Below are 14553 nucleotides of genomic sequence, written 5' to 3'. Positions count from 1 at the left end.
ACGCTTCTCATCCCTTGCTTCGAGCGCGACGCGTGCAACCGCGACTGGATGTCGAACGATATCAACTCTACAAGACGACAATCGGTATGAAACCGATAGTCCTTGCCAGTTCTTAATCCAAACCAGCCAAGTGGACTGACTATGCATCCTGTTTGGACCGGGGACTCTGATCACATTCTAGAAGCCAGGACTGGGGAACGTAGACATAATACCTATCTCGGATTCCAGAACGTCGCGTCCTGGGAATGCCTCCCGAGTCACGAGGAGAATTGTCATTTAAAGCCTTCATTCCAATCTACTTACTGTACCTTGACCCCTCCAAGGACCACCCCGCCACTGCCTACCCTGCCAGCCTCCTTGCGGCAGGGAAGATACTTTCTATAGAAATACCTCCCTGCCCGTCAACGCAGCAGCAGCTCTTTGTCTCTGTTCCCTGGGTACATATAACCCTTGCACAATTCAAGCCCATACTACAAGTCACGCGCATACAGTCCCAAGCTCAAAATGAAGCTTACAACAATCATCGCCGCAATCTCCGTCTCCACGCTCGCAGCGGCAGCACCTATTCCAGCGGCGTCTCGACGCGGTATCTTGCCTACGCCCGCTGGGGTTTTGGACATTCTGCTCCCTGAATTCGGGGATCCCGAAGCTTGTGGGGAAGGTAGGTGGAAGTACTGGAATTTGTATGTGTTGAACTCGACAATTGCATTGAAACACCCACCCATGAGCGGTGGCTGACTTGGATTATTTTTAGAATTGAGGAAGCACATTACTCCCAAAACGGGTTACCTGTCTATTGGCAGGAGTAAACAGAGAAAAGAAGCTGGCTTTTTGGTGAATACTGTAGGCGCTGTTGCATGGCGTTCTTCATTGAGATGCCGCGAAACTTTAGGATCCTGGGGTTCTTGGCGTAAATGAGAGAATTGACAGATATCCTTATGCAATAAAGCGAACAAATACCTGTTCCAAAAGTACGTTCTGCAAAACACACGAATAGATGGCTCATAAATGCACGCAGTTATCCCAAAGAAATCCAAGCCGTCATCTATTAGAACATCCCCTCCATATCCAGATCCAGGAACTCAGGATTGCCAACGGCCATGTCGGCTGCATTGAGCACATCATCAATAGCATCCATACCGGCACCGCCACTGTCAAGCCCCATATCCTGCCCAACATCGACGCCGGTGTCCATGCCGACGGCAGCAGCAGCAGCAGCCGCGGCCGCATTGTCCAGCATCTGATTGATATTGTCCGGATCTTCGTCGCTGACGGCATTGTCTCCCACACCGGCAGCAGACGGCTCAAGGTCCATGCGATCCTGTCCTTCGATGCCGATGTGCATGTTATTGATGATATTGCTTACGTCGATATTTGAGACCTGGGACGGAGGCGCCATGAGAACATTGACACGGCGCCAGAGACGCACGATCATCTCTGCTCGTAGGGGGTCCTTTTCAGAGATCTTGGGCACGTTCTCGTGCTGCAGGGTGAGGGCATCTCTGAGTGTCAGGATCGGACACCGAGGGAGGGATTCCTTTGTTGAGTCAACAGGATGGTAACTGTTTTGGTCTACAGCAAAGGACTCCGCCATGGGCGCGCAGATCATCGTAGCGGCAATGTCGAGTGCCAGATCACCGCTGCCTGCTTGGGATTGCTGCTTAAGCTCGTCCAAGATGGCGCCGAGCACACGCGTGGACCCCAGCATGCGAACGCCGGCTACAAGCTGGCGGTGTGTATAGGAATGGGGCGCGCTGTTGATGTCCGGACTGGCGCTCCAAAGGACGAGAGACTGTAAAGTAGTGCGGATGCTACCTACCAGACCGCCGGCGGTATGCCCGGTCCAGTTATCGAGCTCTGAGCGGTGGCAGCTGCCCATGCGTTGAAAAGAGAGATAAGGCTCAAGGGCATCTAAAATTGGTTTGATGTCAGAGCGAGAGGTGTGTCTGGTTCGGACGTCCTTGAGTTGTTCTTCGAGTAGGCGCCCGGTGATGTTCAGAACAGTCCGATGGATAGCCTGGGCTTCGCCGGAGATGGAACTGGGCTTCACCAAGGAGTGAAGTGTCTTCAGTGCGATAGTCGGGTCCGTTTCAGTCTCCCAAATGTGATTGCCCAGCCAGGTTAAGGCAAAGACCAGAGATGGTAGAAGGAAAGGTTCAAGCAGATCTAACAAGCGTTTAGCGAGGGCAACGTGCCGGGATGAGCGACTCAAATACATTCGAATCCACCTTTCAATGTCTCAAAATCCAACTTCCCTGACTCACAAGCACCGAGGCTTTGGTCAAATAGTGTCGCCACAAGCATGTAAAACTCTTGAGGACTGCAGCTTGACATGGTTTCTTCGCTGATGCCCTCCGCAATGAACAAAGCAGCGATCCACGCGCCGAGATCCTTGTTCTGCTTGTCGGTCAGCTCAGCCAGTTTCTGGCTGTAAGATCCTCCATCTAGGAGTTTCAGCAAAAATGACCCATTTCCAGAGACCCCGATATCAGAAGCATTCATATCATAGCGAAACTTGAAAGCGAGGACCAGCAGCAGGATGCTTCCGAATTCATCATAAACAGGCTGATTTTCACTCTGGTCTTCATCCCAGTGCCACGAATCTAGCAGAGTGCAGAGGGGCTGTAAGAATTGCTTCGCTGTCCGGAAGAGAAGAATAACGTCCAATGCGTGCGGACGACGCGAGAGCGCGTTGCAAATGTTTTTGAGTGTCACTGTCTCTTTCTGGTTGCAAAGGTTATACATAACCTATCATATTGTTAGTCCGCGTTTCCCTAGGGCGGCATCGCGAATAGTTTCCCATACCTCAGTGATTGCTCCGACTATGGCGCCTGCGTTACCCTCCATCGACTCAAGTTCACCGATCAATTGATCTGCACGTTCAAAGTTGGTGTTTATCTGAGCCACCAGCTCGTCCTTTATATACGGTCCACCGACAGGCAACGTCTGCATAGGGTTCTCTCCCAGCAGTCGCTCAATGCTGGACTCGGGGATAAGCCGGTGCGATGCGCAGGCAAATAGGAATTCCTGCCGAGCATCGGACAAAACGCTACTTCCCTGCATAGAGAACATTTGCGAGAAAGAGGGGAAAGCGTTAGGGTCGAGCCGGCTCAATGCTTGACTGATGCACAGTTCCATGGGAATTGGCACCATGGATGCTGCCGACATTGCGGCAAAGAAGGCAGGAAGTTTGTTCACCAGGAAAGCTCGAAATAAGAACATAGTTCGACTGGATTCGTTTCGGTACACGCCATTGGATAGAACATCGAAGGCTGCGATAATTATTTCCTCAATGAGAACTTCATAGTGCCCCTGGTAGACAGTCAGACTCCACTGCACAAATACTGCATGATCACTCATGGTAAACTCACCCCATATCGGTTCGTCAGGTAGTTGATCAACATCGAGTCATCAGCCAGCGGTCGGCCCACAAGCTACAGTGGAGTCAGTATTAATGTCGCGGCAAATGCAGTAAAAACAATCCTACCACGGCGTTGATATATACATAGAGACCGGCTCTAGCATTTATGACGGGGCCATCCATGACAGATGACTCAAACTGCAGGGCATTCACATTCATCTCATCGATCACCGGATGTTCCAATGATTTAGAAGGTTGATCACCGAAAAGGTTGAATTCCTTCTGCAGTGCGTCTAGCCGCTGCCGAAGAGGCAAAGAGACGTCCGCGCAAAGGGGCAGGTAGGCGGAAAGGGCTTGGCCCAGTTTGGTTTTCAGGCCTACGGCAAACACATCAGCGGTGCTCATGGTATAACCCGAGAATATGAGGAGATAACCAACCTTGTTGATAATCGCTTGAAAGAGCCTCCAGGCCCTTCCCCGTGCCAGATAGAGCAGCAAGCAGAATGCCGAGGGACTCGAATAACGACACCGCATCAGGGGATCCCATCATGCCACCGGCCTGCTGAGAGACTACTAGATTGTTGTTGTGCCAGGAAACAACGGCCATAATCCAATCCACAGTCGCAGAGTAGATTTCCGTGACTTCGGCGATGGTCTTGGGGACGTTCCCAGTGGAGATGGAGAGCATGACATCCTGGATAATTTTGATATCCGTCATGAGCGTGGATGCCTTGCGCTTTCGCTTCGGCTGAGCATCAGAGCCCCAATCAAGAATCGAGGAATGCTTCAAAAGGCACGTCAACGCTGTCGATGGCTTAGCGTGGCCAATTTTGCAGAGAGCGTCGACGTAGAGTGGGAGTAAGGGGTCCCAAGTGATGGTGGTCGTAGCTCGAGACTCTAACAGCATATTGAGAAGCTCTTCTTCGTCCACTGGGGAGCGGGAGATCATCAGTTTTGACAGGTTTTTGAACTCGTCTACATCTATTCGATGCGCCAAACATTGGTGGAGGAATGTCTTCCACTGCTCGGAGGAGACCATCTTTGGCTGCATTGCCGGGCTCGCAGCGTATAGCAGACCTCACAGTCTAGGTGTATATAGCTCAATTCATGATCTGATGCCGGGCTCAATTGATCCGTGATATTTTGATGGGAAGGAAGGAGGATATTGCTTCATCAAGCCAAGGCGGTGATGCAATCACGTGATTACAGATATAAGGCGGTGTCATTCTGCCTTTTCTACGGCTGATCTTTTGACTGATCTTTGTTTGCCCTTCGATTCTACTAAGATGCAAAATACACCAAGATTTTTTAACAATCATGTAATTTCATTATCATCATGACTATTCCGATAACAGTAGTGCCAAGTGGGAATATCATCAAATGCAACAAGGGAATCCAGCGCCTCTATATCCGTACCCGCTCAACAAGAACAAAGGAAATGCAAAATGAGATGAACCAGTTTACCACCAGTCACCGTGGTCCTTCATGGCCTCGACAACCTTGGTGAAACCAGCAATGTTGCTACCGGCAACCAGCGAAGGCAGGACACCCTCCTTGGGGGTGACGTACTCCTTGGCGGTGTGAAGACCGTTCTCGAAGCAGTCCTTCATGATGCCCTTGAGGCGGGAATCGACCTCCTCGGCGGACCAATTGACCCGAGCAGAGTTCTGGGCCATCTCCAGACCGGAGACGGCGACACCACCGGCGTTGGCGGCCTTGCCGGGGGCGTACCAGATGGCGGCGGCGCCGGAGTTGGCCTCGCGGTGAGCCTCGAAGACATCGATGGCATTCTGGGTGGAACCCATGTTGGAACCCTCGGCGAGGAACTTGCAGCCGGCGGCGATCAAGGCCTTGGCCTCGTCACCAGAGACCTCGTTCTGGGTCGCGGAGGGAAGGGCAACGTCGATGCGGCCGACGATGTTGGTCCAGGGGCGGGCGCCGGGGATGTACTTGAACTTGGAGGCGAAAGCGGCCTCGTTGACGAGCTCGGAGATCTGCTTGCGATCAACCTTGATGGCGGCGATGGTGTTGATCTCCTCGGGAGTGAAGCTGCCCTCCTCGCCGTTGAGGACCAGGGCGCCCTGGCTGTCGGACAGAGAGATGACGGAGCCACCGAGCTCGATGACTTTGAGAGCGGCGTACTGGGCAACGTTGCCGGAGCCGGAGATGGCGACGCGCTTGCCCTTGAAGGACTCCTTGCCGCCGGAGACGTGCTGGATCATGTGCTCGACGTAGTAGACAACACCATAGCCGGTGGCCTCGGGGCGGATCAAGCTACCACCCCAGCTGCCGCCCTTTCCGGTGAGCACACCCTGCCACTGGTTGCGGATCTTCTTGTAGGTGCCGAACATGAAGCCGACCTCACGGCCGGTCACACCGATATCACCGGCGGGGACGTCAGTGTCGGCGCCAATGTGCTTGCAGAGCTCGGTCATGAACGAGACACAGAAGCGGCGGATCTCGCCGTCGGACTTGCCCTTGGGGTCGAAGTCGGAACCGCCCTTGCCGCCGCCCATGTTCAGGCCGGTCAAGGCATTCTTGAAGATCTGTTCGAAGCCGAGGAACTTCAGGATGGACAAATTCACCGAGGGGTGGAACCGGAGACCACCCTTGTAGGGGCCAAGGGCGGAGTTGAACTGCACGCGGTAACCGCGGTTGATTTGGATCTAGAATGATGATTAGCGCAATGTTTTAGTAGCGGAATAAAAGAATGGAGCATACCTGGTTCTTGTCATCTTCCCAGACGACACGGAACTGAACCACGCGCTCGGGGACAGAAACGACCTGCAGAGCCTTGCGGTATTCAGGGTACTTCTGGAAAAGAGTGGAGTTTTCCAGGGTGGAAGCAAGCTCTGTTTCGGGTGATTAGCTGAGAGCCACTTCCCGAGAGCCACATGCCGAGAATGCCGATGCGAAAAAGAGCAAGTCGGGCAAGGGAACAAAAGACACGACAAGAACGACAAGAACGACAAAGAACAAATGGCTTACCCTTGTAGGCCTGCTCGAATTCCGGCTCGTGGGGAAGGTTCTGCATCATTGCGGTTTTTTGTTGTAAGGTGAATTCAATTTACTCTGCTGCGATGTAGTCGGAGAAGGGATGATCGGCACCTGGCAGGAATCCAAGGTATGCAAGAAAAATAAGGTAATATATGGGAGGAAGCAGAGATAATTGATGATGGAGAGGAAGAAAAGAGCAAAGAAAAAAGTGACCGGATGGGGATTATATACAGTATGGAGGGGTGGAGAGCAGGATTGCCGGAGTCGGACGAGAGACTCCGGGAACGACGCCGGGGAAGGGGACTACTACTACGACAACGGGAGGCATGGCGCGTCGGAGGAGAAGAACGGATAAGGTAGTACAGGGCAAAATGACAGCGCGATCGACTGGGCACAGCATGGAACCCAAGGCTTTCCGTGGGAAGAACGTCCGAAGTTCGGGGCCCGCAGGACAAATGTTAGCTTATCCTCTCAGGTCACAGATATTGTCCTTATCAGTCCCGCCACCCTTCTTCTGTTTCCGGTCAACCTTCATCCAATGATCCGACTATAATTGTCGGTCGGACGCTGAGGATCTCTGCCCCTTCCTTCCGACTCAATTTCGTGTCATTTCGTAGTTTTCGTGACTTGAGGTGTCTATTCCCATCGGATCGGTGCTCTCCGACACTACTAGGATGGCTAGTGACATAATGTAACATCTGGAGGACACCTCTAGGGAGGTTGGTTCTGCTATGACCGTGAATGGCACAGTACTATAATATTGACGCTGACAACAGTAGTGTAGTATTTCATGGCGACACACACGACACAAGAGGTCATCGCCGATGCAGGCGTTCTTTAATTTTCTCTCGGCACTTCCGATCGGGAGCCGCCGCATGCGCACGTGACCACCTTATCTGATTGTCCCCGATTTTATTATTCAAACTGCTTATTCTCGCTTTGCTAAACGGGTAATTAACTAATAATCAAGTCCCACTTCAACCGCTCCACTGACAGGAAAAGAGGAGTAGAGATACATAGTGGATGGTGTGGGAAGGATTTGACTCGTTTAAATGTGCAAAACTTGACTCACAGGTTACACATGGCATCCAACACTGACTGTCTGGCGGCGGCACCATGCGGGGGTGAGTTCTGACGGTGCATGGATTATCTTCAAGCCATACCAAGTCAGGCCAAGAGTAGACATTAACATTATCTGATCCGAGTAGGCTGATTTTCTAGGTAAGCTGATGTCGTGCTACCGTCTGCATGACCAATGCATAAGACGTATGGGGCGTATTGGCATTGGTGGCACCAGTGCCCGACGAATCCCCGGAGCTAGACAAGTATCGAGTGATAAGATCCTGTCTTGTCGTTGGCTGGCTATCAACCGTGGTAGAAGGATGACCAAGGACGTTGAATAAATTATAGATTTCTCCGTGCAGAGAACAATTTATTGCTGTTGGATACCCATACTGGTGCTAAGTTCTCTGTAATGCTCTCATAGTATGAGATTTGTAAACCGATATCTTGTTACCAGGGGAAGACCAGCTAGTGTGAGTAGATAAAATTTATAGCATAGGTAAGACCTTCGCAAGAACCACTGGCCTCTTTCATGTGCAATGCAGAGATCGATCCTGGGACAAATGCGGTGTGGAACCACTACAGAGCCCCACGTTTCTAGAAGCTTAAAACATAGACATTAAGATGAGCAGATGCCTGGTTCAGATTAGCTTCGTTCCACCATTACAGAAGCTCTATACTTAGTAACTGTCCATTTGTGTGGGGAAGTGGCCTTCCATACTGCTATCAACCCTCGATATGATCATATGGAAGCATTTCTGCATAATTATGCTTTCTTCTATCTTTTTTAAACTTCCACTTGATAAAACGACCCAGAAGGACAGGAGAAAGTGATATTTGTGAGGGGGGACCTTTTTTACATCTAACCAAGTGCAACAGAAATATATGTACTATCGTGATAAACTAAGCACATCTAGAAGTTTGTACCTCAATTAAATATGCCCTTTCGTTTGAACATTGAGATAGATTGTAAATGGCGAGTGCTAATTTCTGCAGGGGAGTTGACATGCTACCAACCTTGTTCAGTAATGCTGATAAGTGAAAAGTAGCTCCCCTTGAGCTGATCATAGATCATGACTCATTTGTAGTTAACCAAGAAGGCATTACATGCAAATACATGGAGAAGCCCTATACCATGCGAACTGATTTTCTTTTATACATTATTTCTCATCAGAATAATGCTCTATCATTGAGCTCCGAAGTATCGCAATAAACGATGATATCTTTCTGTGGTTTATTCGCTTTCAGAATACAGCTGTGTATAGAACTACCTAGAGATGTCTATGGAAATCTATAATCAAGCCACAGTGGCTGGTGTTGCGATCGCCTGCGCCAACTGTGGGATTCGGCGGTCTCCGCGGCGAACGCGTCCCGCACAGAGGAATGATAATGCAAGCAACCTCATTTGCTGTCTGTTTCCCTATCAGTCGGGGTAACAAGGGTCGGGCTACGCCATGCTTTAATTGGCACATTGCTTTACTCGATAACTTCACGACTTTTTCACGGCCGAGTCGTCTGTTGTCAGGATGTGGCGTCAGGGGCGGCCAGGGAAGTGAGGTAGGACCCTTACGTGTTCCGATCGGAACGGACCTTCTGCAGATTGGGTTGTTGGAAAGCTGCAGACATGTGACGATGATAATAAGGAAGCTGTAGTTCAGCCAGCCATTGTTTTTTTTTCTCTACTCTAGCTAGCTAGTGCACTAGATAGCTCACACTTGGGGAGAGCTCTCGGGTAGGGACTGCCGATCCATGATTTGGAATCATAGTCGGGCCCACTGTCTATTATTCCCCGGAGTACGGAGTACACGTGCTGCAATTAGGAACTTCATTATTGAAGTCATTTTTTTTTTTCACTGTATCGGAAGTCATCTGTACATATGCCGACCGTGATGGCTTCTGCATGGCATGGCACTAAGATTCAGAACTAAGGCACATGGTAGCGCCTGTCTGCCTTGCTTCGGCAGTAGGTGGTGACAACTCGCGACGCACAGATAGTTAGCTGTCTACCTAGTCTTCGGGTTAATATCTAAATCCAAGGTCTGCGCCGCTGCAAGCGCCTCATTATGGCCTGATCGCTTAAAGGCTATGCCCCGCGGATCACATTGTGCTACCGTACCGTCGGCGCGACTAGTTCGCTAGGAAACTATGTATAGAACACGGGCAGAGCCTAACTATCGATCAGCGGTTCAGGGACCGATCGTGCCCGTCTATGCATCCGCCTCAGTTAAGATGGTCCAAATTTGTTAGTCCGGTATAAAAGGGACTATTGTAAACCTGCCCTCACCTCTCGAGCCCGAACTAGTCTGCTCTAAATATAAATGCAGGGTCAGCAATCTTTGGAATAACTCCGACTGGATAGCGGAACATCCCGTAGCTCTTCAAGATTTGCCAATTCGAGCATTAGTTACCCATACCCAGGATTGTTGTGGTCAGTGACCACGCCTACTTTAGGCCTGGAGCTGGGCGGTTCGGCCGCCGAAGGATGGGCCTAATTCCTCCGGAGGCCCGTGGTACGTGTCCAGGAACACGATCTGCGCCGATTTCCCACACACGATCGCAACTGGAGAGCAAGATGCAGGAAAATGCAAATTGAATCAATTGTGTGGAATGCGTAGCCGTAGGTCGCCCACTATTAGCGCCTGACGGTATTATCTGTCCCTAGGGTCCGCAGGCTATTTGACTACGGCGTGCGGATTCCTGGAAATGCGAGTTTGAGATATATGACACGCTGTAAACACAGACGAATCCCGTCTGCCTGGCATGTGGATCTGCACGGTACCTGAACTCCGCATGTGGCGAATTAGGGCCCAAGTGGGACAACCCGAAGAAGAGACTTCGAGCAATAATCAATCAATGTGAATGGGGAGAGAATAATAATTAATACTTCTGCGTAGCTACGCCGACGAGGGAAGATTCACAGCAGCCTCAATATTCACACTCTACCGAGGTTCAGCAAAATTGCGCGATTAATTATTATTCGTAAACCCGGCGATCGCGTCTGTCACTTGGGCGCATCCTGCGACGCTACCGCGATCAGGTCTAAGCTTGAGATGATCTCCGCTTAACTTGGCTCTCCGTTTGTCTGCGAGATCCGAGCTCGTGTGCTCTAGTGACGCCATCCCTGGGAGCAAGACCTTTGCCTTCATTATTCTTGTCGGCGGCTCGTGGCGCTGGGGTTGGGTTCGGGTGGAGATCTAACAGGGGTTAAAAAAAATCGGATTTCAGTTCCACGCTCCCTTCAATAATGGCTTGAGTCGTGGAAGATCGGTCCTTTGGCTGTCCCTTTACCCTAGCGAGAAGGTGCACCCGTACTTCCCATTGCAACATTAATCTGCGGCCTTTGGTAGAGATGATGAAAAATATATGATTGATCGGGGTTAATCTAATAATCATGGACTCTGGAACGAACAAGTACCGAACCACTAAATGATGTGCGTCCACGGGCATGATCACCGCCAGGTGACGAGTCAACTTGATGCGAGCAATGAGTGTCCTCGTGGACGAGCAATTCCAATCGAGACTAGACACCTTGCAGCCCCGGCTCGGAAGCAGATTGGTTTGCCGCAGCACCCCTTTTCGTGTTAGTTAGTTGAAGCCGGTGCAGGGATGATTATTAGCGATGTATCCTATCCGTGTCTAGTAGTGGAAAAGGAGACCGAGTAGTGTGGGGAGGGACAGTAATTGGCATCGACGCCATCCGATGGGAACGAGCCAATCAAACCAATAAGAGGCACTTTGAGATCTGTGCCTTTTTTTTTTTTTCCCTCTTTATGTACTATTTTCGGTGGACTTCCGGGATCCTCTCTCCCCCTTCTCCCTGCCCACTGAAATGTTCCTCCTCTCTAGATCGATCCCGTATCCACTTTCTCACCCGTGGACGACTCGCGTTTCGGAGATCTGACTTGCTCTTGGCCTGACCGGATAGACCCGTTTGATTGAATGGATCGGCCAGGAAATAATACACCTTATACAGTCTTTTCCCCTGCTATTTTCTATGAACGTTCCAGAATACACTCTGGATTGTCGTACCTCATCCGCTCTTTTCCTTTCTCTCTGTCGTCCTTCTTCGGGTTCACCTATCCTGTTGAACATGTACGTCTCTTGGGCCGCTTGAATTCAATGCGCCTCTACCTTACACACCTGCCGTGAACCTCTACCCATTTCCTCGATGGCCCGCCCCTAACAGATGTCCATGAATAAGCCCCAATCTGGCAGAGGACTCGGGGCTATCAGGGACTTGTTCCGCTCTGCACCCTCTCCCTCCGCCCCCCTCTCCCCCCGGCACCAACTTTCGCTCCTGGTCCGCCGAGGTAGGGATCTCTTCTTGAACAAGTAACTTCCCTCCCTGTCCACTTCTGCCCCTCAATCTTTTTTCCTCCGTTCTGGCGCAGAAAAATAAACCAGCGACAAAGATCGCCAGGCTAAGAGCATGACCGGCTACAGACACCCCGTAAGATCTCCCTCACCACCTTCCGGCATGAATTCAAATCCGCACTTCGACCCGGCCACTATGATGGGTTTGGCCGGCGCCTCGCCCGGACGAACAGAAGACAGCTTCGATATCTTCGAATGGTACCCGCGCTACCAGAGCTGCCAACGCTACTTCCTGGACCACGCCCAACACAGTGTCCCCGTGCAAGCGCTGTCCGCTTTTCTCAACATCCGCCTCCCATTCCAGCGACAGCCCAATCCAGTCTTCAACTCCTCCTCACCATCACCCGCCTCATCATCCGGTGGCCAGACGCCCGCAGCAGGAACACCACCACCCGGCGCGCCGTCCGTTTCATTGATCCCCTACATTCGGCGCCTAGTGGCTACAGGCATGGACTTCCCGGGGGTCCTTCATGGATTTTTTGGAGACGATTGGAGCAGCGGGATTGGTCCTCTCCATGAACAAGAGCGCCGCAATTATCTTTTTGCAGCGAAGAGTGGAGGATGGGCCTCTGTGAAGAAGGACTACGACATTCCGCCGCTGGAGACGATTCCGTTTTTGCGCCCGCTTCAAGGACCCCTAGACGCTGAGATCGAGGCTGCGGAGCGCAGCTGGAGCGAGTGGCTCGCCATGGAGGACTGGATGGTTGGGCCCCGGGCTCCAGATACCCTCCACGACTCATCTTCGCAGAACTCGCGCCCTCGGAGTGCGCGTGGATGAGCTTTCTCTTGTTTCTTTCTTTCTTTGTCTGGTGGGCATATACTATACACATCGGGTCGGCGACATGGAGTCAGTTCATTGAGTCTTCTGAGTCTCTATTGTTTCTCTTTCTCTCTCTCTCTCTCTCTCTCTCTCTCTCTCTCTCTCTCTCTCTCTCCCCCCTTTCTCTCTACACCTCTGCATCCATCGGCCCAGTCTCATCTCCAGACGGCAGATCCGATTACTCGTTCCTGAGTGCTGGTTTCCTTACTCAAAAAAAAGCGATAGGTTTGGCGGAGATACGAATCTATGGACTACAACTATTCTATCCAGAATCCAGGGAGCCATTTCCTTGTGTTCAATCCAAGGGGGATGAGCAAGGACGGGATAATCGCCCTCTCAGCACGGGGGCCTGACAGCGACCGTGCAAGCGGATTGCGCTGAGCGTAAAGAGGGGGCTCAAAGAATTAGGAAAGAGATCCAGGTCAACCCGTTCCCAATTGGCCTTCGAACGGACACGCACATCTGGTTCCCAGCAAACGGACACATGTGCCATGTATCCGTTTTGTGGATCGGGCCTTGAATTTGAATCTTGACCAGCAAGTGAACCGTGTTTTTGCCATCTGCCGCTTTTCTCTTTTTGTTACTAGTGGGAAAGAAAGCGTTGAGAACCAGCGAAATAGGTACATACTCCTACGCACTAGGCGACTCAAAAAGAAGTGAGATCGGTGAAATCGCTACCCAGCCCCACTAGTTTGCGCTTCTACCGCAGTGGACACCCCCAGGTCAAAGCCCAGATCCTGTCCGTGACTTCTCGGCCGCCGGCGTTTGTCTGCTGGGCCTGTGGGGCTAATGGTACACCCCTGTGAAAGCATAAATACGTATGGATATAATCTTGTCGACCATGGATGAATTGATGAATTGATTCAGATGCCGTAATCCATTCCGGGAGGAACTTAAGGCACGTTGATTAAAAAAGGCAAAACGAGGGACGCAGAACTTTCTCTGATTGCGAAAATAACTTTCTGGCACCCCCACGAAAAACAAGGAAGCTACTAACACTAGTTCAGAGGATAATGTGGACAAATTGTCCAGTAGAACGTTATTGGTCTATTGTCTAAGTCATTCCAATCTGTGCCGCGGCCTTCAGAAAAAAAAAATGTGGCGTGGCTGAACACGAGCCCAGACAAGCCTAGACAACCCCCTAAAAAGGGCCACTAATGACCACCCCTGGAGCCGGTGCGGCCGGTGGGACGATCTGAAATTCTCCGAGATCGTCACAGAGGCTCAAGGCTGAGAGAAAATGGTGGAACCCAATGCATTTTTTCCCCCCGACCTAAACAAACGGTTCAGACTGTCGAAAAAGCGCCCCCACTGCCTGATGCAGTCCCCTGCATGATTCTTTGGGGTTGTGCTTAATCCAGAAACCCAACGGCTGCGCCGTCTACAGTACCACAGTTCGGGATTCGCACATCGGTGGAACCCCTAGAATCTCTCTTTCCATCTAGAGTAGGTGTCGTAACCCGGCGGGGAGGAACCAAGGGAAAGTGAAGCAACCTTTTGGGTGATCGGCTTTGAAACTCCTTCCAAACAAGACGAAGATGCTCATCAGCCTACTTAGATAAGTGGGCCAAGAGAACTTGTGGGTTCCCTCTCGTTCATTCGAGCGACCATGCTCCCTTGCAACGAAACCACCTCAAATTTGGGCTACGTTAATGGCCCTCTGTGGCAAAAATTTTATGTCGCCCGAGAAGAAAAGCCGAAAAGTGCGAGGTAGATATTGTACAGACCCGATGTGGACCGTGGACCTAACGGCTTCGGCACCAGGATGAGTGAAATCTTGGGTCATGTTCCCTCCACCCGCTTAACGCCGCGATCGGACAAAAACTGGTTCGCAAGTGGAAATAAAACCCTATGTGGATACAGATGTCCGATAGCACGGTTGATTGTCCGTGACAGGTGTTTGTTCTGTGAGAACTAGAAATTCCTGCTGCAAGAAGTG

The 14553-nt window shown here is 51.1% G+C and overlaps 3 protein-coding genes across 3 annotated transcripts; 1 reads left to right on the top strand and 2 right to left on the bottom strand.

The window, feature by feature from the left end:
* Positions 1–1048: 1048 nt before the first annotated feature.
* On the bottom strand, positions 1049–4310 carry PFLUO_LOCUS8222 (mediator complex subunit; the record flags this gene model as incomplete). Its single annotated transcript, XM_073785936.1, has 6 exons — positions 1049–2166; positions 2217–2748; positions 2806–3312; positions 3372–3434; positions 3488–3738; positions 3800–4310. 6 exons carry the CDS (start codon positions 4308–4310, stop codon positions 1049–1051), a joined length of 2982 nt encoding a protein of 993 aa, XP_073642241.1.
* A 511-nt stretch (positions 4311–4821) lies between these two features.
* PFLUO_LOCUS8221 (NADP-dependent glutamate dehydrogenase) lies at positions 4822–6398 on the bottom strand (the record flags this gene model as incomplete). The annotated part of the gene is made up of 3 exons (XM_073785935.1): positions 4822–6027; positions 6083–6213; positions 6350–6398. 3 exons carry the CDS (start codon positions 6396–6398, stop codon positions 4822–4824), a joined length of 1386 nt encoding a protein of 461 aa, XP_073642240.1.
* A 5499-nt stretch (positions 6399–11897) lies between these two features.
* On the top strand, positions 11898–12572 carry PFLUO_LOCUS8220 (uncharacterized protein; the record flags this gene model as incomplete). The annotated part of the gene is made up of 1 exon (XM_073785934.1): positions 11898–12572. One exon carries the CDS (start codon positions 11898–11900, stop codon positions 12570–12572), a length of 675 nt encoding a protein of 224 aa, XP_073642239.1.
* Positions 12573–14553: the final 1981 nt, after the last annotated feature.

This window comes from Penicillium psychrofluorescens (genome assembly GCF_964197705.1).
Source record: "Penicillium psychrofluorescens genome assembly, chromosome: 5".
Classification (NCBI taxonomy): Eukaryota; Fungi; Ascomycota; class Eurotiomycetes; order Eurotiales; family Aspergillaceae; genus Penicillium; species Penicillium psychrofluorescens.
The sequence above is the reverse complement of the archived record's forward strand: the minus strand, read 5'-3'. Positions and strand labels throughout refer to the sequence as shown.